At 41.2% G+C, this 25,837-nt stretch overlaps 1 protein-coding gene across 4 annotated transcripts in view; it reads left to right on the top strand.

The window, feature by feature from the left end:
- The first annotated feature begins 230 nt into the window (after window positions 1-230).
- Zscan25 (zinc finger and SCAN domain containing 25) overlaps window positions 231-25,837 on the top strand; it is a 54,897-nt gene continuing 29,290 nt past the window's right edge. For 2 of the 4 annotated variants that reach the window (XR_004517653.1, XM_010642702.3), the window contains exons 1-6: window positions 562-1,082; window positions 2,355-2,753; window positions 3,875-4,076; window positions 5,025-5,116; window positions 6,318-6,441; window positions 9,666-10,497. Coding sequence is in view for 3 of the 4 variants with exons in the window: in XM_010642702.3 (XP_010641004.1) it covers window positions 1,077-1,082; window positions 2,355-2,753; window positions 3,875-4,076; window positions 5,025-5,116; window positions 6,318-6,441; window positions 9,666-10,495 (1,653 nt within the window). In the remaining variant the exon portion in view is untranslated. The other 2 variants (XM_033764772.1, XM_010642703.3) reach the window with 2 other exon arrangements.

Here is a 25,837-nt window from a genome sequence, read left to right as displayed (position 1 = left end):
CGCCCCCAGGCCCCCTCCTGTGAACCCACACTGTCCAGTGCTCCTTCCACACCCCACTACCCCCAGAGCCTGCCCGGTGTACCGTCCACACCGCTCTCGCGTCTCGACCGAGGGGTTCCTCGAGGGAGGGGCCGTGTGTCTAGAGAAGAGATATACTGAGTCCTCTCCACAGAGAGAAAACGGGAAAAGACATAGGCACAGAAGGGCTCCAGGAGACAGAGAGCCTGGAGGACAGTCAGCCCTGGAGCCAGGGAGCGACCATCGAGATGTACCTCTGAGACCTCCGAACGTCCTAGAGAGGAGACGGAAGGAGAGACCTCTCCGTGCGCACCTGTCCGACTGTGTTCGCCACTCACTTCCTGTCCGCCGAGGGCTTGGAGGACCCCGGCGCGGTTTAGGGGCTGAAGGGCCGCGGGTGAGCTGGTGAAGCCGGGTTGGCGGGTTTCGGTCGCGCCCATCTGCAGTCTCGGGTCCAGCTTTGGTGCTGCTGTGGGACGAGGTCCTGCGGGTGGCAACGCGGATGAGCCGCGCCGCTGTAGGCTCAGGTAGGAGCGAGGCTCATCCTGCCTCGCCAGGTTTGGCCTGAGTAACGCAGTGTGTCTGCGAATGAGGTCTTGCACCGAGGTAGGACTCTTCGAAAAAAGTGAAAGCAGTCATTAGAACAAGACTTAGGACGGTCATTGAAAAAGTAGGTACGCGGCGCCTTCTATATGTCCGGTGCCAGAGATGAAGGATGAAGACTTCTGTTCCCTAAAAGGGAATCTGGTGTGTGGAGACACTGGTAAACATTGACACTACAGTGCATTACATGCACTGGTGGGACGAGCAGTTGGAACAGCTAAGAAGTCATGGAAGAGAAATCTCACTGCAACAGAGAAAATGGATACTGAAAATGTAGACTGAAAATGTAGTCGATGTAGGCTGTGTGTGTGTGAGTGATAAATACACAAACACCTAATAGAATATTTAGCAGAAGTTTGTGGCGTGCCTCCTGCAGGTTGTTCATTCTATGGACCAATCAGGGTCTTTGGACCTTAGGTCTGGCCCCTCAGCCTAGGTCCTCCTTCCTACCCACCATGAAGGTAAATAAGACTCATCTTCCCTCTACCCAAAGGCTCTTCCTCAGGAATACTTAAACTTATATTAATCATTTTCCTTTTTAAACTTCTCATGTTTCATACACACACACACATATATAATGTATTTTGGGAGGCAGATATTGGCTCCATTGTCTTTAGACTGAGCACATCATCACTCCCAAGCCACTAATATGCAAAGTAATTTCTGACCACAAGGCATTTGCCTGGAGTACTCTTTGAATGACTGGCTCACGCTCATTCTTCACTTCTTAGCCTAAGTGTCATGTCTTCAGAAAAGCCTTATCCAGATCCATTGTCCTCACTAAAAAAACCACCCTAGTTATTTCCTTTCTAGAACTTGTCTCAGTTCTTAAGTACTTGCTCATGTTTTCTTTTTCTTTTGGCTGCATTAGTACAAATTTCAAGAGGGCAAGCTCTAGTTTCTGCATGTTTTGAGAGGACATATGTACACACACACAGAGGCATGCATTGCTTAATGATAAGGACATATTCTGAGAAATTCATTGTTGTGTGGACACCAAAGAGTGCACTTACCTAAACCTAGATAATCTAGATTAATTAACATGGCCTTGTGATACAATCAAGAAGCACAGTACTATATGAGGCTGCTATTGGCAAAGCAGAGTATACTGTTTTACAGTGAACTTTTTAATAAGTGGAAGGAGTACACTCTTAACATAATGATTAAAACCATAATAGAGTAAATATTAAGCCAATAGCTTAGCTTTATAGTATTAAGTAAACTAATACTAGACTATAGGAATTTTTCAGCTCTGTTATAATCTTATGGGACCACTGTCATATGTAGTCTGTTATGCAGTATATGACTGTGTGTCTTTGGACATTAAATGTATGTTTCCTTTTCTGTTGAAAGAGTGGGCCCTTGTACTAATTTAGGTATATCCCATTTTATACTATTTCCTGTTGTTGAGTTATCACCTCAGTGACATCTTAAGCTATTTTTTTTTTTTTCCGTACCGGGGATTGAACTCGGGCCCTTGCGCTTGTGAGGCAGGCACTGTTAAGCTATTTGTGGGTAATAAATCTTAAGCATCTTCTGTACCTAATAGGTATTTAATAAATACTATGTTTAGTTGATGTGACCATCAGGAAATATGTTCAGCCTTTTGAAAAAGTACTTCATAGGTTAACCATGTTCTCCAACAGAATATTAATGTAGACACAGGACTGGGATGGACTGACCTTTTGTGTGTTTCATGTTCTCAAAAGACTCATTTGTGCTGTCATCCTCAGTCCTCAGGAGGGAGCGTGAAGATGCTTAAAGAGCATCCAGGGATGGCGGAAGATCCTCAGCATCAAATAGGTGTTCCTGTGGTGAAACTGGAGAAAGAGCTGCTGTGGGGCAGGGGACGGGAAGACTCTAGTCCTGAGACTTTCCGTCTGAGGTTTCGGCAGTTCCGTTATCAGGAAGCATCGGGTCCCCAGGAAGCCCTCAGGGAGCTCCAAGAGCTCTGTCGTCGGTGGCTGAGGCCTGAGCTGCACACCAAGGAGCAGATCCTGGAGCTGCTAGTGTTAGAGCAGTTCCTCACCATCCTCCCCCGGGAATTCTATGCCTGGATTCGAGAACACAGCCCAGAGAGTGGCAAGGCCTTGGTGGAGGACTTGACTGACAGCACGCTGGACGCCAAGGCGGTGGGTGAGAAGAGGGTGTCTGGGTCTTGTGCTGATGGTATGGGAATTAAAGAATGAAGAGCTTGAAGAAGCTGTGAGAGTAGATGAGGTGTAGAACCTCTTCTGCTCTCAGACTCAGAGAGTGGTGGGATTTTTAGTAAGAGGAGCTCTTCCCAGGAAGATGCGGATGTGCAAAAAGGCCTGAAATCTTTGGGCACCAGGGCAGAGGCCTGATCTTCTTTCCTTATTGGGCCTCTTGCCCAAAGAAGGCAGCTGTGATTGTTTTCAGGGCCCTCTATGGAACTAGACCCTCTGTGGGGAGCTGCCTGTGGGAATGCTGGGAATTCTACCTTGTGAATACTTTTCCTGTGAGTTGTCTGTGGCTCTGCTGTTTCCCTGTTTCCTTGTCTGGAACACTGGCTCATAGAGCTCCCACAGTGATTACATGGCACTGTTCTGATGACACCAACTGACCCCAGCACAGATGCTGCCTTGCAACTCTGGCTGTGTTTTCATCACACTGTGGCTGTGGTACAGTCACCTGATCAAGGCTGGGAAAGAAGACCAAGTCCCAGTCATTCTGTAGTCTGGCCTCGTTCTGCATTGCCATCATCCCTCACTTCCTGTATCCCTGTAGAGTCTTAAGAACTTGTTTTCTACTCTTATCTCAGGAGCCTAAAAGCAGACAATAACCTTTGTTTTGTGAAGTGCATCTCAGCATGGGAATCCTCCTTGTCCTTGCTTTATGTAGAGCAGCATTTCCTCACTGTCTTAATTCACTGCAAAGTATGGGTTTTTGTATTTTTTAGCTTCTCAGCTTCTGCAGCTGGGAAATTTGTTTTCTAGTGGTGAGTATATAGTGCTAAAGTGCTCAGCAGAAAATTTAATCAGTGTCAAGGCAGGCACGGAGGTCCTTGTCAAAGGGCGTGGACAGATACAGGTTGCTCAGGGCCTACAAAGGGGCCTCTCCCTCTTTGCACCTCTTCACTGACATCCTCGAGAAGAGCTCAGCCAATTTTCTTTCCTGTTCCTTGAAGCCCAAAGGGTTCTTTTCTTAGTTTTCTTTTTAGGTTCTGATTTATTTCCCTTCCTAATAGCTTTGACCAAGCCTCATTCTAATTTGTGTTGGGAACTGTTCTTAGGTTCCATGCCACGTGCAAGGAGAGCAGCAGGAGACAGTCATTGGCAGAGGTGCTTGGGAGCCAGGTGTCCATCTGGGGCCAGTGGAAGTCAAGCCCGAGTGGGGGATGCCCCCTGCGGAAGCAGTTCAAGGCCTAGACCAGAGTGCCGAAGAGCAGCTGTGTCAGGACCCTGGCGGTGGGACGCAGGCCTTCCAGGAGCAGGGTAAGGTGCAGACAGCAAGGATGGAAAGGCACAGAGCACTGTGCTCTGCAGCCACCCCCACTCATTTGCTTCAGAAGTGTAATATTAATTTTCTGGTCTTAATACTATAGTCCAATGATGTAAGGTATTACCATTGTCAAACTGAGTGAAGGGTCTAGGTACCTCTCTGTGTTGTCCTCGCATCTTCCTGTCATCTATTTTTTAATTTTTTATCTTTATTAAGTTTATTGGTATAATTTATGCATACAATTAAGTTACATTCATCATTTGTACCTTGTACCTGTACATGACAGGTCTTGATTCTCATTTTTTCCCCTTCTCCCTGCCCTCCCTTCACCCCCTCCTCCCCTCCCCATTTACAAACATTTTATTTCCATTTTTTTCATTTTCTCATTTTTTTTTTTTGCCTTATTACCTTTCCCCTACCCTTCCCAGTTTCCCTACACCTCTGCATGGTGTAACTTTGAATTTTCCTGGCTACTTTGTTGAACTCAGTAGGACACAGATGAAATTTTCTCTACTTTGACTCTGATTTCTGGAGGGGATGACTAGGGAATCATGTTCTCTTATCATTTCTTCTTCCCTGCACATCCCTTCTAGAAACCACCAGGAGCTATGCAGCTGACAAGTGGAAATATTTACTAAGTGCACAAACTACACGTATCAAAGTAATGTGGGATTTTCTTCTATTACTGAATCACAGAGGGGGTTATTTTGAAGTATGACAAGGGAACATGAATAGCCCTGAAGGGAGAGAGCTGGGATAATCTTAACACCCTAAAATAGGGCAAGAGACATCTAGACCCCTCTGGGTAGGTCTGTGTGGCTCCAAAGTGAGTCTAGCTAAAGTCTGTAGATGCCTGAGATTCTGTGTTGGGTGGGGGATGCCTTTGAGCGGGCTGACTGATGACAATGTTGATCCTTCCCCTGCTTTTTGTCCTTTCTCAGCGCTGCCGATTCTTCAGGTAGGTCACAGCCTTCCCCCAGTGGGCACCAGAGACCAAGAGATGGGAGCTGGATTCCTTACAGCAGGACCGCAGGTGAGCTGTTTTGATGGAGATGCACCTTCCACAGGGCTTTTCAGCACAGCAAAATGCCATCCACAAAGTTAAGTCACTGCCTCGCTAGGTCTGATAGCATGGCTATGTTGTGTTCTTCACTTTGTCACCATCTTCAGGTTGTTAATCTGCCCCGAGCCTTATGACTGGACTCTTGTCATAGATTGACACAGTGGTATTTCTCTTTATCATTATGAAGAGGAAGACAGAGAGTTTCTACAGGCATCTTGGCTGTGGTGCTTGCCCTAGAGATGATGCCCTTTGTGGCTGCTTCTGCTGCTATTCCTCTGGAGATGTCACTGAGAAGTAGCTGGCTCGGTGGGGCCTCTAGGGTACTGGGCAATATTTTTGGGCCCACATTTGCCACCCTAGGAGTTGGGGCCTTGTTAAAGCTTGCAATCCTGCTTCACCTGGAGGTAAGGAGGGTACAGATGGGCACTCCTGCCACAGTTTAAAACTCTTCCACAGGTGCTAAGTGCTGCCAGAGAGGTGGGTTCCCAGAGGGGCACTTTTCTGAAGAGGGAGGGTCTTAAAGGGCTTGACAGAATAAAGGCATTAATTCAGAGGAAAAAAAGCAAGTTAAGCCTGATTAAGGCAAAGTGTCATTGAACAAAGCTTGGTGCCCACTCCATTCCCTATTCCTGTTTTCCAAGAACAGTTTATAGGGAGTGAGGAGTGGTGTCTACCTCTTTTCATTTTGTCAGATCTTCATCTTTTACTGGAGTGGTTCTTCATGGTATAGTGAATGAGAAAATGAGGACACATTTCTTCTAACACAGTGCTGTTCTTTAAGATAAGGCTTGCGGGACATGTGGCATTTCCCAGTCTCTGTGAAGCTTGAGGGGCAAGTGCAGGTGACTGTGAATGGACGTAGGATGCTAGGAGGGAGCAGTGCTGCAGCATCAGAAACTAAGACAAATCAGTTGCTTTCCCTTAAGCTGGGTGTGGTGGCACAGACCTGTAGTCCTAGCACTCATGAGGCTGACACAGGAGGACTGGCCAGCCTTGGCTCCATAGTGAATTCAAGGCCAGCCTGAACTATATAGCAGACCTTGTCTCAAAAAAAAAAGGGGCAGATTCCTTCTGCCTTCTTGCTCTGCTCAGCCCTCTGTTGTTCTTTGTATTCACTGCTGCTATTAGACTGTCCTTTAGGGACCCTTATTTAGCCACAGTATTGTTTCAGGGGTTGGCACCCTTTAAAGACATGGCTCTGACCTTCCCTGAGGAGGAGTGGAGGCGTGTGACCCCAGCCCAGATCGACTGCTTTGGGGAATACGTGGAACCGCAGGACTGTGGGGTCTCTCCAGGTAAGACTATTTCCGTCCAGCAGGTGAGAAACTGAGGAGTTTAAGAATCTGTAGGTCAGAGGTCTTGTCTTGTTCCTGGTGCTTCTGATAGAAGAAGATTTCATGGCAGATGGAGAGAGGGCACAGGCTAGTAGGAGCTGATTTGGTTCATTGTGTTTCAAGAGAGGATGCAGATGAAGGAGCAGGAAAACACAGGTAGTTATTGTGTCTGTGGACAGGCTAGGTGTTAGGATCCCCAGACACCTGCTGTGAACAGTTGAGACTGTGTTTACTTTAGTGTATATTTTGGGCCCCCTTTTCAAAAATCAAATGGATGAATATGTGTGGGGTCATTTCTGCTTTCTCTACACTGTTTCATTGATCTACATGTCTGTTTTTATGTCAGTACTGTGCTGGTTTTATCACTGTAATTTTTATTGATGTTATTGTGAGTGGTACTGTCTTCCTAATTTCTTTCTTAGTGACTTAATCATTGATATACATGAATGCTATTGATTTTTGTGTATTGATTTTGTATCCTGGTATATTGCTGAATTTGGTTATTGATTCTAGGAGTCTTTGGTGGGATTTTTTTAATTTTCTATGTAGAGGATTGAGTTGACAGCAAGTAATGATAATTTGACTTCTTTCTTTTCTGTCCACATCCCTTTTTCTTTCCTGATTGCTCTGGCTAATATTTTGAGTAATATATTGAACTGGAGTGGTCATGGTAGACATTCTGATCTTGAGACAGGGTCTCACTGTGCAATTCAGTCTGAACTTGAACTGCTTCAGCCTCCCAAATGCTAGAATTACATGCATGTGCCCCTACACCCAGCTAAGACAAGGTCCTTCTATTCCTATACCTATTATGTTCCAGTCTCCTGCCCAGTGTATGACACATTCATGTACCATTACATACCTGCTGTGGGTATAGCAACTTTCCTGAGAGTACAGCCCGCTTTGAAGATGAAGAAAAAAGACCCAGAGAGGTCATTTGATTTTTCTATAGTCATACAGCAGTGGAGCAGCCAACTTAACATTTAAAGTCAGGCCTCTTACCATTTAGTCTATTCTCTTTCACTAATGTGTCTTTTTCTGAGTGCCTTATTTGTGCCTAGGTGTTTCATTTTGTTTATTTTCCCTGTGCTTCACATTTTGAACATTTATTGTAAAAATGCACAAATGTATGGAAAAGCTAAGACTAGTACACTTATACTCTTATTTTTTTCAATAGTTGTTAACATTTGCCATATTTATCTATAAAACGTGTGTGTTTTCAGAATGATTTGGAAATTGGGGACATCTTGATCTTTCACTCCTAAATACTTTGACATGTATCTTAGTAGTGTCATAATTCCATATAAGAAAATAAGTATGTTTCATATGTATAATATCTGTTATATATTCATGCTTCCCCATGTCTAGTTTCACACATTGTACTTAGCTTTAATTTTATTATTTATAACACTTCACAGCTGGTCATTACCCAAATTTCTCAATCAATTTAATAAATAGATTAAGTAAAGATAAATAGAAGCATGTTGAAGTTGTTGCTATCTTTTTACTATGTAGTGCTTCACATATACCAGTGGAGACAAGAAACTACAGCTGTACACCATGCCCTAGGTGAAGCTCACAAACAATACTGCACAGAAGAAACAGAAACAGGGTGTGAATCAAATATGTAAAGTTCCAGAACAGACAGGGAAAGGTCTGGATAGAGTGTGCTCTGGTGTAGATGTAGTGGTGGAGGGGACAGAGATGTGCAGGAGACTATAATATTGATTATGCCCAAAGCAGGCTGTAGAGAGTTAATCCCACAATTGGCTTTTTTATAGAAGTGAGTTCAGCTGAAGTCTATGTGCTGAGGTCAGACTGACTTGCACCCAAATTCCATTCCTACAACTAAAACCTTACTAGAAGGACAATATTCTAATTACAATTATATATTTTGTCTATTCTGTTCCTAATTCTAGAATGCTTTGTCTTGTCCTTTATGAGCCTTGTTTACATTAATTTCCATAGAAACTGCCTGTATCCTGCCTTTGCACGTAGCTTGCCTTTAACTTCAATTGAGTGCCAGTGAAAATCAGCACCTGGGACTGGCCAGTGCCTTTGTGGGTTGCACTGGCATTGCTTGTCTTGGTACCCTGCTTTCTCTTAGTTTGGTCTTTTAGTTTTTTGTCTTAGGCCTGTGTCATATACTGGGCAGGATACTGGAACCTAAAACATGGGGTCTCCAGTAGAGTCTTTCCACGCTGTCTGTACTGTTCTGTATTTTGAGCTAGAAGCTGTTTAGATGGTTGGGCTTGTTATGAAAATTCTTTGAACTCTACATTTGTTTTGTACCCCTTTACTGTTTTATGAAATGTTTACAAAGCAGAATAAATCAGAGGTGATAGCTTGTACTTCATATTTTATCAACCAGGGAGCCTGTAACATCAGTTTCTTTTTATCTAATGATCTTGCCTGAAAGATCTTCCTCCTCCTTTAAGTATCACTTGTTATTTCTTTTTTTTGTTTTGTTTTCTCTTGGCTTCTTTGTTCCCCAGCATCTTTTCTCCTCTGTTTCTTTCTCTTTTCCTTATTCCCTGTGAACCAATGTTCTGTCAATTCAGAGTGTAACATGGATTAGAATGAGGACAGAAAAGTCAAGTTGGGGATACTCAGGGCCAGCCAGCTTGAGTTGGGGGACAGACTTGGCTCCTTCATTCAGCCAGCACTTAGCAGGCATTTCCCTGCAGTGATCCCCTTTCACACTCTAGATTCACCCTTCTCTAGTTAGGTGACAAGAGCAGTGTGTGCAGGATTGGGGAACTGAGCAAGTGTTGAGGACTTGGAGAAGTACCCACTCTTCTGTAGCCAGGGTGGCCTTATAATAATCAGGGAAAGGCAGAACGAATAGATGAAGTGCAGAATAAATCAAGTATCAAAGGAGTGTAACCGTGCAGAAAAGGCCAGGGAAGAGAATAACTGGGAAGCCACTGATTTAGATTTTGAAGGGAATACAAGTCTGAATTAGTAGAAAGTTAAGTGGGAGGGCATTAAAATTTGGCAGGGTCTTCTGTAAAAGGGCAGGGAGGGGGACGAAGTAAAGGAAGGTCTGAATTTAGGGTCCATGGGAGTGAAAGGTGTTGAAATTGTTGGTCAAGGGAAAAAAAGAGAAAGCTGTTAATGGGATGTGTGGAAACAAAGTTCTTTGTTAGTCATTGGAGTCAGTCTTGATCTCCTTTCTCCTGTAGGTGTTGGGAACAAGGAAAAGGAGGCAAAATTACAGCAGGAAGACCTTAAAGGGGTGTTTGCTGGGCTGACTTCAGAGAGATTTGGAGAAACAGCTGTTCAGGGTCCTGACTTGGGACAGTCCTGTGAACAGGAGCCCAGGGGCTCTGGGAGTGGCCTGTCAGTGCTTTCTGCTTCCCAGAACAGTGTGCCCCTACCTGATGACCTCAAAGCCCACAGCTCCTTCTGGAAGCCTTTCCAGTGCCCTGAATGTGGCAAAGGCTTCAGCCGGAGCTCCAATCTTGTCAGACACCAGCGAACCCATGAGGAGGAGAAGTCCTATGGCTGCATGGAGTGCGGAAAGGGCTTCACCCTGAGGGAGTACCTCATGAAGCATCAGAGGACCCACCTGGGAAAGAGGCCCTTTGTGTGTAACGAGTGCTGGAAGACATTTAGCCAGAGACACCACCTGGAGGTTCACCAGCGGAGCCACACAGGGGAGAAGCCCTACAAGTGTGGGGACTGCTGGAAGAGCTTCAGCCGCAGGCAGCACCTGCAGGTGCACCGGAGGACACACACTGGTGAGAAGCCCTACACATGCGAGTGTGGCAAGAGCTTCAGCAGGAATGCCAACCTGGCCGTGCATCGACGTGCCCACACTGGCGAGAAGCCGTATGGGTGCCAGGTATGTGGGAAGTGCTTCAGCAAGGGGGAGCGGCTGGTTCGCCACCAGAGGATCCACACGGGTGAGAAGCCCTATCACTGCCTGGCCTGCGGGCGCAGCTTCAACCAGAGGTCCATCCTCAACCGGCACCAGAAGACCCAGCATCGCCAGGAGCCCCCACTGCAGTGAAGGTACCATGTGGAGGACGGCCCTTCCGCAGAGGTGTCTTTCATCTTAGGGAAGTGCTAGCGGTGTGCACTGATGGCTGCGCTGGTCCACTTTCTTTCCATGTGCTAACACAGGAAGAGAGCAAGGCCTGCTTTATCCAGGGCTTTCAGAGGGCACAGCTGACCATACCGCCATCCTTACCATCTTTTGGGGAGACAATACCCTGAGCTTCAGGTCAGGCTGGGGGTTTTTCCCCATCAGTGAGGTGTTCAAATCTACCTCTTGAACAAGTCCAGTGGTAAGGGCCAAATTTTGTCACAAGTTGGCAGCTCTTGTTTTTCTGATAGAGTTCCATCCTCCCTGCAAGAACATTAGCTCACCCCCTGCCCCCTTTACCTCCTGTGCTCCTGGCACTGAGAATACCATGGTAAGACAGATGAGACCTTGTTATCATGGAGCTTGGGGTATAGTAGTAGGAACCACAGACTCGAAGCAATCAGTAACTCCAGATATTCCAGAATGTGTTTATGTTGTAGTAAGAGCCACTGGAGAAAATCTTGTCATATGCTCTCATTCTGCCAGCCTGCTCCATGCTAGATCTCACCACCACTCTTTACCCCACTTGGGGTCTTCTCTCATGGAGCCTTGTTTATTTTGCATTATTTGTAGTCTCCTTTATCTCTGACTGTATAATTCTACCCTCATCTGTAATATTTTTTCATTCCATTATTCCTTGTACTATATAACAGCTATCAACACATCAGCCATTAGGAAATTAATATTTTGCTATCACTGAATAAACATGAGAATATTTTTAAAGAAATCTTCATTTCTGTACAAAGGTGTGATTAAATGAGCCTGAAAGATGAACTAATATTAATGCCTTACATTTGGTGGCATTTTACAGTAAAGAAAATGCTGTACTCTAGTGATTCATTCCATAAGTATTTATTGAAACATTGCAATCTGCCAGGAAATCTTGTGCTTGTTTGGGACACAAGGAGGGAGAAATCCAACACTGGAGATTTGTGTTGGTCATTGTACTTGATCTTCAGAACCCATGGACACACCCATCAACAGTCTTGGCCTGAGTAGTTATTCTTAGTCCTGGTGGCGTCTTGCCCTGAATTGCTTTCACCACTTACCTCTGTTGCTAAAAAACCTCTGTCCTTGGTGCATCTGGGTCCTCATAATCCAAGACACTCATGGTCCTGGATACCACTAATTAGAGATGAGGTAGTATTGCTGATTTCAGGAGCATAAAGATGTTTGTAGGCATCTAAGTAATACATTTCTTTCACAAGTGAAAAGATAGAATCTGGGAACTGCATAACTACTATGGGCTGCATGGCACTGCTGTGTTACTTTTAGACTGCTTTGAACTCTGAATACGTTTGTCTTTTGTTGATAGTATACTATTGAAAGATGGTATATTATTGTCACATGGTGTCTCCTCATATTCTTTTGCTAAATTTTTCTTTTTTTCCCATTGTGCACTATAAATAGTCTGACTGACAGTTGTATTGCTCCATATACTTAGAAACGCATAATTTTAATCACTTATTTCCCTCCTTGCCCATTAGCCATGGCCATAAGGCTGTACTAACCAGTATGTGTTATGTGAGACACGCACACAGAGCTGCTGATGTTACTAAATAGTGCTGAGATCCATACATTAGATTCACAGGATCTGGGCCTGACAAGGCCCAAGGCTGGCCTCCTAGGAGATCTGTGTCCCACAGTGACGCAGGGACCATAGGAGCCACCACATCAGTGTTTGCATGATTACCTGAATTAAATTGTTGTTTTACTTTGATCATGCACTTAACCAAACAGGCCTCTGGGTTTTCAGCAAGTTAGTCTCTCAAGAGAAGCCGCAGGAAGAGCTGAAACTTGCTGTTTTGCCACTATGGGCCTCTTGTATGTCTGTTCTGAGGCCAGACTTATGGACAATGTCTGCAAAAGCCTAGATTAAAGGGAGTTTCCCTCTCTGAGCTTTATTTCTGATATCTGTTCAAATGTCAGCAAATATTGTTTTCTGTATTTTTATGTTCTTTAAGAACATTTTTATAATAGCAAATTTCAAATATATGTAAATCATAGTCATCATTTGACTTTGTTATAAACTCAGCCAATCTTGTTTCATCTCTGCCTACTCCTTCCTTCCCCACTGTTTTGAAGCAGATCCAAAATGTTGTTTATAAATATTTGTGTGTGCTGTAAAAGGTGAGAACTATTAAAAAAGTCATAATACTATTATACCTAAAAAATGAACAATTCTTGAATGTCAAAATATCCAAATAATGTTTTCCAAAAGCCTACATACTTTCTAAAACAATTTGTTGCTTTGGCGTCTAAGTCTTGCAATTTATAGTTACTACCCTTTCTGTTTTCTCTTGAAATATATTCGTTGAAAAAAACTAGATTATCTGATGGAATTTAAAAAATATTCTAAATTTCATTGTTTGCATACCCATGACATTATTTAATGTATTTCTCTGTCTTCTATATTAACTGAAAACTTAGAGGTCTAAAGGTGTAATCCAGTTCATCATTCACATTTTGCCAAGAACACATCATGACAGTGGACTGTCTGGGTGTTGCTCTTCTCATGATATGAGGAGGCCGCTTCTGTATATTTCATCAGTCCAGTAAATGATTCTCCATTTAGTAGCTGGAATGCTTCTGTAAGAAATTTCCTCTCATTTACTATTAAGATATTCAGATTCATCGTATATGAGACAGGCAGGATAATTGCTGAAACCTCTTTTATTTGCCTGTTTTCACAGTAATGAGCTGGTTGTGTTCTTGTAAAGGCAGAACCTTGCACTCCCCTTTTTATGGTAGTGCTTAGAATCAGACATAGGACCTGACACATGTTAGGCAAATGCACAGGCACTGAGCTGTCTTAGGCCTAGGTGATCAATCTTTGAAAAATCATAGTGCATGGATTTCATGGATTTGAACATATGATACAGTTACATTTGATACAGTTCAAATTTGGTGCTCAAAATATTTCATCTTTGGCCAGTGGGAGCCTCTTTCATTTGGCTCTTCATATCTTCTGCTACCACCCCAATCACTGACAGCTTCTTTGCTTATTAGGATAACAAAATGTCCCAGTCTCATCTTTGTATTTTTGAGAGGGAAAGAGAGTCCGGACACTGTTGTATACTGGGTCAAGACCAAGGGAATATTTGGTCATCTTATACAAGTATACATGTATATATAGCCCCCGCTGTGGGGCCAGGTGTCTGCAGCTCCCTCATGTGGTTGTGCTATGCAGTTGGCTGATGAGGGGGATCCACAGAAGTAAAGGGGAAAGTCTGTCCTTCCTAGAATGATGACCTTTGAAAGAGAAACCTTTTTATATCCCATGGATGGTGGTAGATCTAGAGAACTGCCTGAGGTCTGTCCTGGGGAGCTGTTTCATCAAAGCATTCTGTTCCTTCTTAGAGTGTGTGCCCTGCAGATCATCTTCAGGCTAATTATACTTACTTTCAGTACCTGTTTTATCCCAGCTGAGGGGCAAGTATGAGAACCTTGTTTCTTGAAAACTAAGCTGGTCTGAGTCTCCTCTTCCACTCTGTAACACAGGTTGGCTTTATCTACATCTGAGGTGGGGAAAGTACCTTTCAGTGATATGTTTCTGTGGAGTCTACTTCTTTTATATTCTGGTGGGATTTCTCAGTCTTGTCATTATTGGTATTTTGTGCCAGATAGTTATGTTTGGGGTGATGGTGTCTTGGCCGTTCTGTGCATTGTAGAATGTTTAGCAGCATCCCTGATTCAACCTACTAGATGCAAATAGCACCCTCTAGCTGTGACAATCACAGATGTTTCTGGATATTGCTAGATGTTTCTTCCCCCTGTGGAACAGAATATACCTTAGCTGAGAAATACTGCTTTTGCATTCAGGATAATATATGAAGTAATTTAATTTAGATACTGAAAGAAAAGACTGAATTCTAAGGACCAGGTCTGCTTTGTGCTAAGTTTAAAGCTCCAGCCTGACTCCTAGAATACAAAGGAGTTTTACTAGAGACTTCTTGGGTAGAAAGTATTGTGAAGGAAAGTCAAGAACTGGAGAAGCAGAATCTCAAAGTAGAAGTCTGGAATTCTACAAGAAGCAATGTAAAATGCTTCCCATGTATGCAGTTTTTTAGGCAAGCTCCTGCCACAGAGTCTTAACAGCAGAGTGAACATTTGCTTGGGACTTAGATTAACTTTCCCTTATTTGGGAGGGGGTACTTAAGTTCAGGACAGCTGGTCATAACCTTTCTTACATAAGTTCTCCAAAGGTACATAGTAGGGCCAGGTATGTGGCTTAGCAATGACGTGCTTGTATAGCATTTTGAAAGCTCTGGGTTTGAGCCCTGGTACTGGGGGAAAAAAGGTACACTGTAGATAATAAATATTCAAGGAATGGATGAAAGACCTGAATGTCTACATTTTTTTACTAATTAGAAGGCTCCCATTTGATCCTAAGTACTCGCGGGGGGGGGAAGGCTTCCAGGAGGGTTTGCCAGGGAGAAAAAACACAAATGAATTGCCCCTTCCCTGCTCCATGTCTGGAAGTGATCTCTAGCTCTGGAGTTATCAACTGCAGTTGTACCAAATTTATTGAATTTTAGGGTAGACTTTTCTACTTTTGCAAAAGAAAAATGAGAATTTTGATAGAATTGAGTTTAATTGCTTTGAACAGTATTGACATCTTAATATTAAGTCTTTGAATCCTAAACATGGTATGTTTGTCTATTTATTGATATCTTTAATTTCTTTTAGCAGTGTTTCATTGTATGTCTCTTGTCCTTGGTTATGTTTATTCCTTAATATTTGATTCTTTTTTAATGTTATTGTAAGTAGAATCATTTTCTTAATTTCTTTTTCACAATGTTCATTGTTAGTGTGTGGAAAAACAACTGGTTTTTGTGTGTTGACTTTGTATTTTAATTTTGCTAAATTTATTAGCTGAAACAGCTTATTTGGTGAATCTGTAGTTTGTAACACACAAAATTATACAATTGTGAATATATAATTTTACTTTTTAAAAATTAATTTTATTGGTACATTTTAGGTATACAATATAATGACATTCATTGATGGAAATTTGTACCTTTATATAATCTATCTTGGTTCTTATTTTGTCTCCATTCCCCCATCCTCCCAACCCTTCCATCCTTCCCTATTTACAAAGACTTTGTTTGCATTTTTTCATTTTCTCATATTAATTCCATCCCCTTCTTTCCTTTCCCCAATCTCTCCAAGTTTCCTTTCCTCTTTAGACCTTTTCTTCCTATTTCACAATATCTATTATGCCTTTTGATCCTTATTTACATTTAAAGTTTGTCACACCAGAGAAACTACTCAGTATTTACATGTCTGTCCTATTTGTTTCACTTAAGAGCATTACCTCAATGTGCATCTGTTGAGCTATAAATGTCTCTAATTTGGCTGAATAGTACTCCATTTCATTAAAAAAAAAACACATTTTATTGAGTCTCCAGCTGATGGGCAGTTGGGCTGTTTCCAAATTTTATCTATTACAAACTGCCATTATGAACATGGCTGCACATATATTACTGTGGTATGATTCTTTTAATTCTTTTGGGAAGACACAGAGCAGAGGGATACTGGGGTCAAATGGAACCTGTAATCCTAGTTGTTTGAGGTATCTCCATATTGATTTCCACAGTGGTTGCACCAGTCTGCACTCTCATCAATGATGGATGAAGAGTTCCTTTCTTCCCACAACCCCGCCAACATTTCTTATTGGTTGATTTCTTGATAGCAGCCATTCTTTTTGGGGTAAAGTGGAATCTCAGTGTTGTTTTCATCTGCATCTCTTGAATGACCAGTGATGTGGAACATTTTTTCATATATTTGTGTGCTGCTTTTACTTTGTCTGAGAAGTGTCTGTTCATTTCAGATGCCCATTTTTGAATTGGATCTTACTATTTGGGGGGCCTGATGTTTTTGAGTTCTTTATATATTCTAGATAATAGTCCTTTGAGGAGCAGCTGGTAAACATTTTTTCCCACATTGTAGGTTGTCTCTTAGTTCTGTTGGTGGTTTCTTTTGCAGTGCAGAAGCTTTTTAATGTGATGAGATTCTAGTTGTTGATTCTTTGTGCTAGTTCTTGTGCTACTGAGGATTTATTTGTTCATAAAGTCTTTTCCTATGCCAGTATCTTCAAGAGTTCTGCCTAACTTATCTTCCAGCAAGTTTAGAGTTTCTGTTTTAATGTTTAAATCTTAAATCCATTTGGATTTTAGTTTACTGCATGGTGAAAGATAAGAGTTTAGTTTTTTTTTTTTTTTTTTGGTACTGGGGATCGAACTCAGGCCCTTGTGCTTGTGGGGCAGGTGCCAGAACCACTGAGCTAAATCCCTAGCCTGATGAGGGTCTAGTTTTAATCTTTGGCAGGTTGAAATCCAATTTTTCCAACACAATTTATTAAAGAAGCTATCTTTCCTGCACTGAGGATGGTTGGCTCTTTTGTCAAAGATGAGATAGCTGAGAACATCTGGAGTTGTTTCTGCATCTTCTAATCTATTCCACCAATTTTCAGGTCTGTTTCTTTGCCAGTATCATGATGTTTTATCACAGTGCCTTTGCAGTACAGTTTCAAGTTGGGGATTATGATACCCGCTGTCATGTCTCTGTTGCCTAGAATGGCTTTTGCTATTCTAGGTTTCTTCTGGTTCCAAATGAATTTTTGGATAATTTTCTCTAGTTCTGTGAGATATACCATTTGAACTTCAATTGGGATTGCATTGAATCTGTATAGTAGTTTTGTTAGTATGGCCATTTTCACTATGTTGATTCTTCTTACCCAGGAGCAGGGGATATCTTTCCATTTTATTATATCTTCTTTGATCTCTTTTTTTCAGGGTGCTGTAGTTTTTAGTGTAGAGGTCTTCTGCTTCCTTTTTGAGATTGATTCCTAGATACTTCATTTATTTGGATGCTATTGTGAAAGGAATTGTTTCCCTAATTTCTCTTTCAGTGAGTCTGTTATTTATGGAAAAGAAGGCTATTGACTTTTGAGTGTTGACCTCGTATCCAGGTACTCTGCTGAAAGTGTCAATTAAGTCTAGAAGTCTTTTAGCAGAGTTTTTTGTGTCTTCTATGTAGAGTATCATATCATCAGCAAATAATGACAGTTTAACTGCTTTCTTTCCTATCTTTATTGCTTTAATTTTCTAATGTTTAATTGCTGTGGCTGTTTCCAGAACTATTTTGAACAGGAGTGGTGGATATGAACAGGATATTGAACAGGATAGTGGATATCCTTTTCTTGTTCCTGATTTTATTGTGAAGGTTTTCAGTTTTTGGCCATTTAATATATGATGTTGGCTGTTGGTTTTTCATAGATAGCTTTTATGAAGTTGAGATAAAGACCATCTATTCCCATACTCTGCAGGTTTTTTTTTATTATGAATGGGTATTGATGTCAAATGTCAAATGCTTTTACTGCATTTATTGAGATAATCATATGGTTTTTGTTCTTTACTCTGTTGATATAGTGTATTACATTTATTGATTTATGTATGTTGAACCATACTTGCATCCGTGGGATAAATCCGACTTGGTCAGGGTGTGTGATCTTTTGATCCTCTGTTTTCTGTTTTCCAGCATCTTACTGAGGAATTTTGCATCTTAATTGTTCATTAAGGAGATTGGCCTGAAGTTTTCTTTTATTGGTTGGGAGTTTCCCTGGTTTTGGAATCCAAGTAACACTTGCTTCCAGGAATGAATTTGGAAGTATTGCTTCCCTTCCCATTTTATTGAAAAGTTTAAAGAGTAGTGGCAGTAGATCTTCTGTAAATGTCTTGTAGAATTCAGCAGTGAAGCCATCAGGACCTGGGCTTTTCTTAGTTTGTAAATTTTTAATTAAGTTTTGAATTTCAATTTCTGTAATTGGGGTGTTTAGAATTTTTAAATCTTTGTTCAATTTTGGTAATTCATAAGTATCTAGAAATCTGTCCATTTCTGCTGTGTTTTCCATTTTATTAGTGTACAGGTTCCTGAAGTAGGTATTGATGTCCTCTGGATTTCTGCTGAATCTGTTGTGACTTCACCTTTTTCATTCCTAATTGCATGGATCTGAGCCTTTTCTTTCCTTTTTGACAAGGTTAGTTAAGGGTTTATCAAATTTATTTATTCTTTCAAAAAACCAATTCTTCAATTCATTTTTTTTGTATCATTCTCTTAGCTTCCATTGCATTGATTTCTGCTCTGATCATTATAATTTCCTTCCTTTTATAAGCTTTGAGTTTTTCTTGGTCTTTTTTTGTCTAGGAGCCTAAGTTTCCTCATTATGTTGTTTATTTGAGCTCACTCTATCCTAGTGTGGGCATTCACTGCTATGAATTTTCCATGTAGAACTGCTTTCATTGTGTCCCATAGATTCCTGTATGTTGTATTGACATTGTCATTTATTTGTAAAAACTGTCTAATTTCTTTAATTTCCTCTGTGACCCATTGATTGTTTAGGACAATGTTTTTCAATTTCCATATGTTTGTGGAGTTCTTGCAGTTTCTTATGCTGTTGATCTCCAGCTGAATTGCACTGTGGTCTGATAATATATGTGGGAGAACTTTGATTCCTTTGCATTTATTTAAACATGTTCTGTGAGCTAGTTTGTGGTCTGTTTTGGAAAATGACCCATGTGCAGTCAAAAAGAATATATATTCTGATTTACTTGGGTGGAACACTCTGTAGATGTCTATTCAGTCCATTTGTTCAAAAACTTGGTTCAGTTCTAGTATTTCATTATTGATTTTTTTGCCTAGATGATCTGTCTATTTGTGACAGTGGAGTATATAGGTCCCCCACTATAATTGTATTAGTGCTTATTTGTGTTTTCATGTCCCTTAATATTTTTTTATATAGTTAGGGGCATTAATATTCAGTGCATATATAATTAGTATTGTCATGTCTTCCTCTTAGATTGTTTCCTTTACAAGGATGCAGTCACCTTCTTTGTCTCTCTTAATCGATTTTCATTTAAAATTTACTTTGGAATATGATAGCTACCCTGCTTTTTTCTGGGCTCCTGTCACATAGAGAACTGTGTTTCATTCTTTCAGTTTCATTCTATGAATTTTTTTTTGAACCAGATGTGTCTCTTGCATACAACATATTGTTGGATTTTGCTTCTTAATCCATTCTGCCAGTCTATTTCTTTTGATTGGTGAATTGAGGCCATTGACATTGCTGGTTATAACTGATATGGATTGACTTATCATTGTCATGTTATTGTTCTCTTACTGGCTCTTTTTAATTTTTTCCCCCCTCCCTTTAGTTTCTTGCCTTGCCTAATTGATTTGCTCTGTTGAGCCTCATGGTGTTGTGACTTTCATTGTCTTTTTCTAGAATATTGCTTAGAACTATTTGTAGTGCTGGTTTTGTATCATGAAGTTACTCAGGTTTTCTTTGTCATGGAAATATCTTATTTCTCCATCCATTCAGAAAGAAAGTTTTGCAAGGTATATCAGTCTAGGTTGGAAGTTGTTTTAAGGCAATTAGTCTCAGCTAGCCAATGGCAGATCCCTGAGATTCAGGCTGAATTCTGGTTGCAAGGCCCAAGTTGGGATTCCTGACCTGTAGTGTTGAATTCTGCAAGGTTCTACTGCACGTTCCAGCTGTCCTTCCCCTGAAGATAGTCCAAGTTCTGATGGAAGAACTCAACTTACTAACTCCAGAGAGCTAATGTGCCTTTGTTGCTGTTGTTCACTTCTAGTCTTATCTTCTGGAGCTAATATTTCCTTTATGACCACCTGTGTCTCTGCAGTGTGGATCCAGGTGCCACCACAACCAGGAGGCCTGAGAGTGTGTGGGGGTGGATGTTGCAGAGGTGCCTGAGTGGCTGGGTGGTGGGTGGTTCTCACCATTCTGTTCTGATGAAGGCCCGGGATGCTGTAGGTGGAGGAGGAAGAGCCGAGAGCTCCCTGCATGCCTGGGCAGTGGGCATTTCTCACTGGTCTGCTCCGATAAAGGGCTGCGGTGCTGGAGGTGGAAGAGGAGGAGTCATGAGCTATCTGTGTGGCTGGGCAGTGAGTGGTCTTCTGAACTTTAGAGTTTGTGTCTCACCAAGATATATCCAGAAGTGTGCTTTACTAATCTCCTAGGGCACTCCTAATTTGGTTAAGTTGACAATGACAGTTAACAGTCACATTAATTAAATACAGCAAGTATATGCCATTAAAAATCGAAAATACACTGGTACCTTGGTTCACAAACTTAATTCTTTCCATGATTCTGGTAGCGAACTGAGTTGGATGAGAAATACATAAAATTCCATTATTAGGTTCAGTGTTGATCTTACGGGGAATTTTGATTCAGTTCTCATCCAATTCAGTTTGGAACCTGAATCATGGAAAGAATCAAATTTGTGGACTGAGGTACCAGTGTAAAGCAACAATAATGTATGGTGTGTTAGAGTCTACTAGAGGAACAGATTCAACTTAAAATATATGTAAAGTTACACAGGTAATTTATTAGGTAGGATTACAGAATCAGAAGGAGAGGAGTTAGAGGTGGAAGAACCTAAACTGGCACAATGTAAAGCCAGAGGATCTACTAGCAGTTGAAAGTCAGACACAGAAGTTCATTGCAGAGCACTGGTGTGGTATCAGAAAGCTGGAGTCTGCATTGGGAAGTGGAAGAGTTTGTGCCGGAAGCCCTAGGGAATGCAAGGCCAGCATTCAAAGGCAATGGTGAAGACTGGAGGCCCTCAGAAGAAAAAGAGTAAACTTCTTTCTTACTTAACTTTTTATTTTGTCCAATCTACAAGCCTATTTGTTGGTGGCACCCACATCCACCGCAGTCTTCTCTCAGTTTGCAGTCTTCTCTCAGTTTGCAGTCTATGTGTTAGTAATTCACAGATATACCCAGAGATTTACTAGGTGGTTCTTACTCAATTTATGCTGTCATATAACCATGAATGTCATATAACCATGAATGACACATATAGTAAACTGAAAGGTTAAAAATTAATAAAGATTAAATGCAATAATAATAAAGTCATACTTAAAATGGAGGATTTAAAGAAAAGAATCTAAGTAGAAGCAGGATAAAATAAAGAATGGCTGCTATCATGAAATCAACCAATAATAAATGCTGGCAGGGCTGGGGGAAGGAACAACCCTGCTCCACTGCTAGTGGGAATGAAGACTGGTGCAACTGCTGTGGAAATCAGTATGGAGATACCTCAAAGAACTAGGATTGGAAGTCCTATTCCACCTATGTCTTCCCCTGCTGGGCGTCTTCCCCTGTTGGGCCTCTTCCCCAAATAATTAAAAAGATCCTACCATGGTGATATATATGCACCCATGTTCATAACAGCATAATTCATGATAACTAAAACTTGGAAGCAACCCAATTGCCCATCAACTGGAGACTGGATAGAGAAAATGTGATTAAAAAACCAAACAAACAGGGCCAGGGATTTAGCTCAGTGGTTCTGGTGCCTGCCTTGCAAGCGCAATGACCTGAGTTTGATCCCCTGTACCAAAAACAAAACAAAACAAAACAAAAACGGAGTACTACTCAGCTATGAAAAGTGAGAAATTAGAGACATTTGTAGCTAAATGGAAGTGCATTGAAGCCATACTTTTAAGTGAAATAAATAGGACAGGCACATGTAAATACCAAATAGTTTCTCTAGTGTGAGAAACTGAAAGTGTAAATAAGGATTAAAAGGCATAATAGATAATGTGAAATAGGAAGAAAAGGTGCAAAGGGGAAGTGGGAGGGGTAGGGGAAAAGAAAGAAGGGAATGGAATTAATATGAGAAAAAGAAAAAATGGAAACAGTGGAGGGGTTGAAGGGAGGGCAGCCAAATGGGGAAAAAATAAGAACCAAGATGTATTATGTAAAGGTGCAAATTTCCAATGATAAATGTCATTATATTGTATACCTTAAATGTACCAATAAAATTAATAAAAAATAATAAAGGAAGGTAAGATGAAAAAGAGAACAGAGGAAATGATTTAAAAATCCAATGAAAGAATAAAAAATAAAGTAACAGAAAAAAACAAAAAAGAAAAGTTTAAAAGACAAACAAAAAAAAAAGAATGAAAAGAGATTAAAAAAAAATCTAGGTGTGGTGGCACAGACCTGTAATCACACCACTCAGGAGGCTGAGGCAGAGGAATTGCTGTGAGTTCAAGGCCATTCTGGACTACATAGCAAGATCTTGTCTCAAAAAACCAAAAGAGAGAGAGAGAGAGAGAGGGAGAGAGAGAGACAGAAAGAAAGAAGCAGGAGTCCCCCCAGATTTCTCTGTGCTAAGGTGTTTGCACCAGAAAAGTTTAATGCAGTTTATATTACCTAGAGTTTGCAGTATGCAGTTTATATTACCTAAAGCACAGGAATCCACTAGGTATAGATGAGACATAGTGCGTCACATCTGGGATTGTTTTCCTTTTCATTTGCACTTACCAGGCTGTGGCTGTCTGAACACTGAGCCTACTTTTCCCACTGGACAGGGCCAGCTAATGGCATTTTGTCAGTCTGAAGGATGTATTCACTCAAGAAGATTTTAGTGTTTTCTTCTCTGTACCTGGATGCACTGGAGTCCCCAGCTGATTTTATGGTAAGTGGGCTGGTGATGTGCCCTGCTTGCTTCAAAGGTCCTCTATCCATACACCCAGGGCAAATGTTCAAGTAGAGCAGTATCCACAAACACATTTGAAGGTTATGAAAGCAAATAGATTACTGAATTTCATGCCAGAAGGGCACAGGGAAGGAAACTAAGCAGTCTTCTAGGCTCAATTCTTGCATTTTCAGACAGCTTCTTCAGAAATACATGATGGGCCTCACTTCTCATTACAGATTTGCCACTTACCACCATTCCCTCCACAGCCTGAGTTCCCTGTTACTTAAACTTCCCAGAGTTTCTGTGACTAACTCTTTCCCTCTCCACTAGAGTTTCCTGAAGCTTTCTGGCATAAGGTCACTGTGGCAGGAAAGTCCCCACAGATCCTGAAATGTGCTTGTTCTTTGACTTCTGATCCCCAGAGTAGCTCAGCCCTTTCTTAAGATAAACTCCTCATTATAACACTCCAGGAAATGGTTAAGGCTGCAGTGGCTCTCTTCTCCAAAGCTTGCCTGTCCTGCAAGACAAGTCACTTTTAGAATTAATCCTCACACTGAGTTTAGGACTTGCAAGGACTGTGGCTTGTCTTGTGGCTAGGACTGCTAGCCTGCTGTTTATCCCTGGATCTTCCAGCCCTCTCTGGGCCTACTTCATGCTAATAGAGTCAGATTTCCATCTTTACAAATCAAACCAATAATAAGAAAAGGGAGAAAACAGTAGGCGTGATGTGTGAAACAGAAAAAAGAACAGAAGAAATACGAGAAAATTGGAAAAGAAAATAAGTGAAAGAATCTAATTGAAGGAAGAATAGATTAATACAGTCTGATAATTGTTGGGGATAAAAATGGGAAAGAATTAGAAACATGGATAGCTGGAGAGAGGATAGATGCACAAAAGAAGGAAGACAACAAAACCAAAAAGATGATTAATTCTGCTTGCTTCCTCTTCATTTATGTGAAATAATTTAGGCAAGTTTTCTGTGTGGTGCATATGCTGCTTTATGTTGGGCAAGTAGAAATAATTATCACTGCCATGGGACATAGGTCCTAGGAAGGGCTTTTGTGTGTACACCTAGGAGCATGGCAATTGACTGTCAGCCAGAGCCGGTCTCCAAACCCAGACTCAGCAGAGTCTGGACAAGTGCATGCTTCTTCCACCTCCTCTGTCTGGGTGTAGTTTAAACAGCCAAGTATGATCTGTTGTCCGTATGGGTGGATATTCTGTTTCTGTTAAGTTCCTTGGACTTTGATGTGAATGGGAGTGTTTATGTTTAGACTGCAGCCTACAGTTTTTAGTACCTGTGCTTTGGTGTTTGTGGGCTGTCTCAGACATCTTTAACCCAGATGAGTGTGCATTGTGTGGCAAATGCCCAAGCTGCCATGCAGTTCTAAACTGGTGAGAGGTTGGGGCAGGGTGAGCATTTAGACCACTAAGTTCTGTGATGGAGAAGTGGACAAGAGGACCAAGCATGCTGTAATCATCCACCACAGGTGTACACTCTCCTCTTTCTGTCAGTCTCCTATTTGTAGAGTCATGAAAGCAAGTAGCTCATGATCCATGTTGCTAAAACTTCCATCTAAGATGCTGTTTCCCACTCCTCTCAGCCAAGACTGTCCCATGTGGCCTTTTCCCACACAGTAGGAGTCTCCCATCTACTAGGATGGTGATCCTAATTGTGATCACTATGATCATTCCAATCCCCAGGGGGAATTAGTCTCTAAGACTAGGACCCCTTGCAAGACAGCTTCTAATTATAGCCCTCAGTCAGTTGGCAAGGTTCTAGACCAGGAAGTGGTGCAGGAGCTGCTTTCAAGACCTAATCTCTAGGTGGGGTAAAAGACTGTATGGACTATATTTCTTGCTTTGGGATTACTGGTCAGCTTGTAATATCTGGGATTTTTTGAGTTGGCCACTTACTTCGTATTAATTTATAGCTTAATGAGCCTTTGACCCAAGCTGAGAAGGTGGAGTTGCAAGAAATGTTTGTCCACTTCTCTGCATTGTTTTTCTGGATTTCTGTGCTGTGTAGGTTTCCTTGTGGTTGTCTACGAGTTCCCAGAACCCTTCTTCACTTTGTGCCACATGGTGAAATCCATAATTGTTTTTTTTGTCAGTTATGCCAATGCATGTTTTTTTGATTGGACAGTTTAGTCCATTTACATGAAAAGTAATACCAATAAGAAAGAACTTTCTATTGTAACTTTGTTATGTCTTTTGCATATCTTACACCTTTATAAAAACTTATTCTTTGCCTTGATGTCTCCTTTTGTGTTTGATACTTTAAAGTGACATATTTTGATTTCTTTCCATTTCCTATATTCTTTTATTTTTTGGTACCAGGGATCAGACTTGGGACCTTGTGATTTCCTATATTCTTTTTTGTACTGGGGGATTGCATGAGACATCCTAAAATTAGGATGTATTTTAAGCTAAACTCAATTTAACCTTAGTTGCATAGAAAGTCTCTACTCTTTTGTAGCTCTGTACTACCTCAATACATTATTGATGTGAAACTACATCTGCATATATTATGTATCCATTCTATTACACTATTTAATTTTAAACTTTTGCCTTTATATACTATTAATGAAAAATGGGCTGACAAAATTTCAATAATGTTGGATTTCAGTCTTCTCTACATTTATTGTTACTAAAAATTTTATATTTCCATATGATTTCAAGTCACTGTCCACAAAACCGTAGTATTCATGGCTTCCAACTGGCCCATTCTATTATTAACTATTATAGTACACAG

The sequence above is a fragment of the Fukomys damarensis genome, unplaced genomic scaffold (genome assembly GCF_012274545.1).
Source record: "Fukomys damarensis isolate Sample0158 unplaced genomic scaffold, DMR_v1.0_HiC HiC_scaffold_17, whole genome shotgun sequence".
NCBI lineage: Eukaryota > Metazoa > Chordata > Mammalia > Rodentia > Bathyergidae > Fukomys > Fukomys damarensis.
The sequence above is the reverse complement of the archived record's forward strand: the minus strand, read 5'-3'. Positions and strand labels throughout refer to the sequence as shown.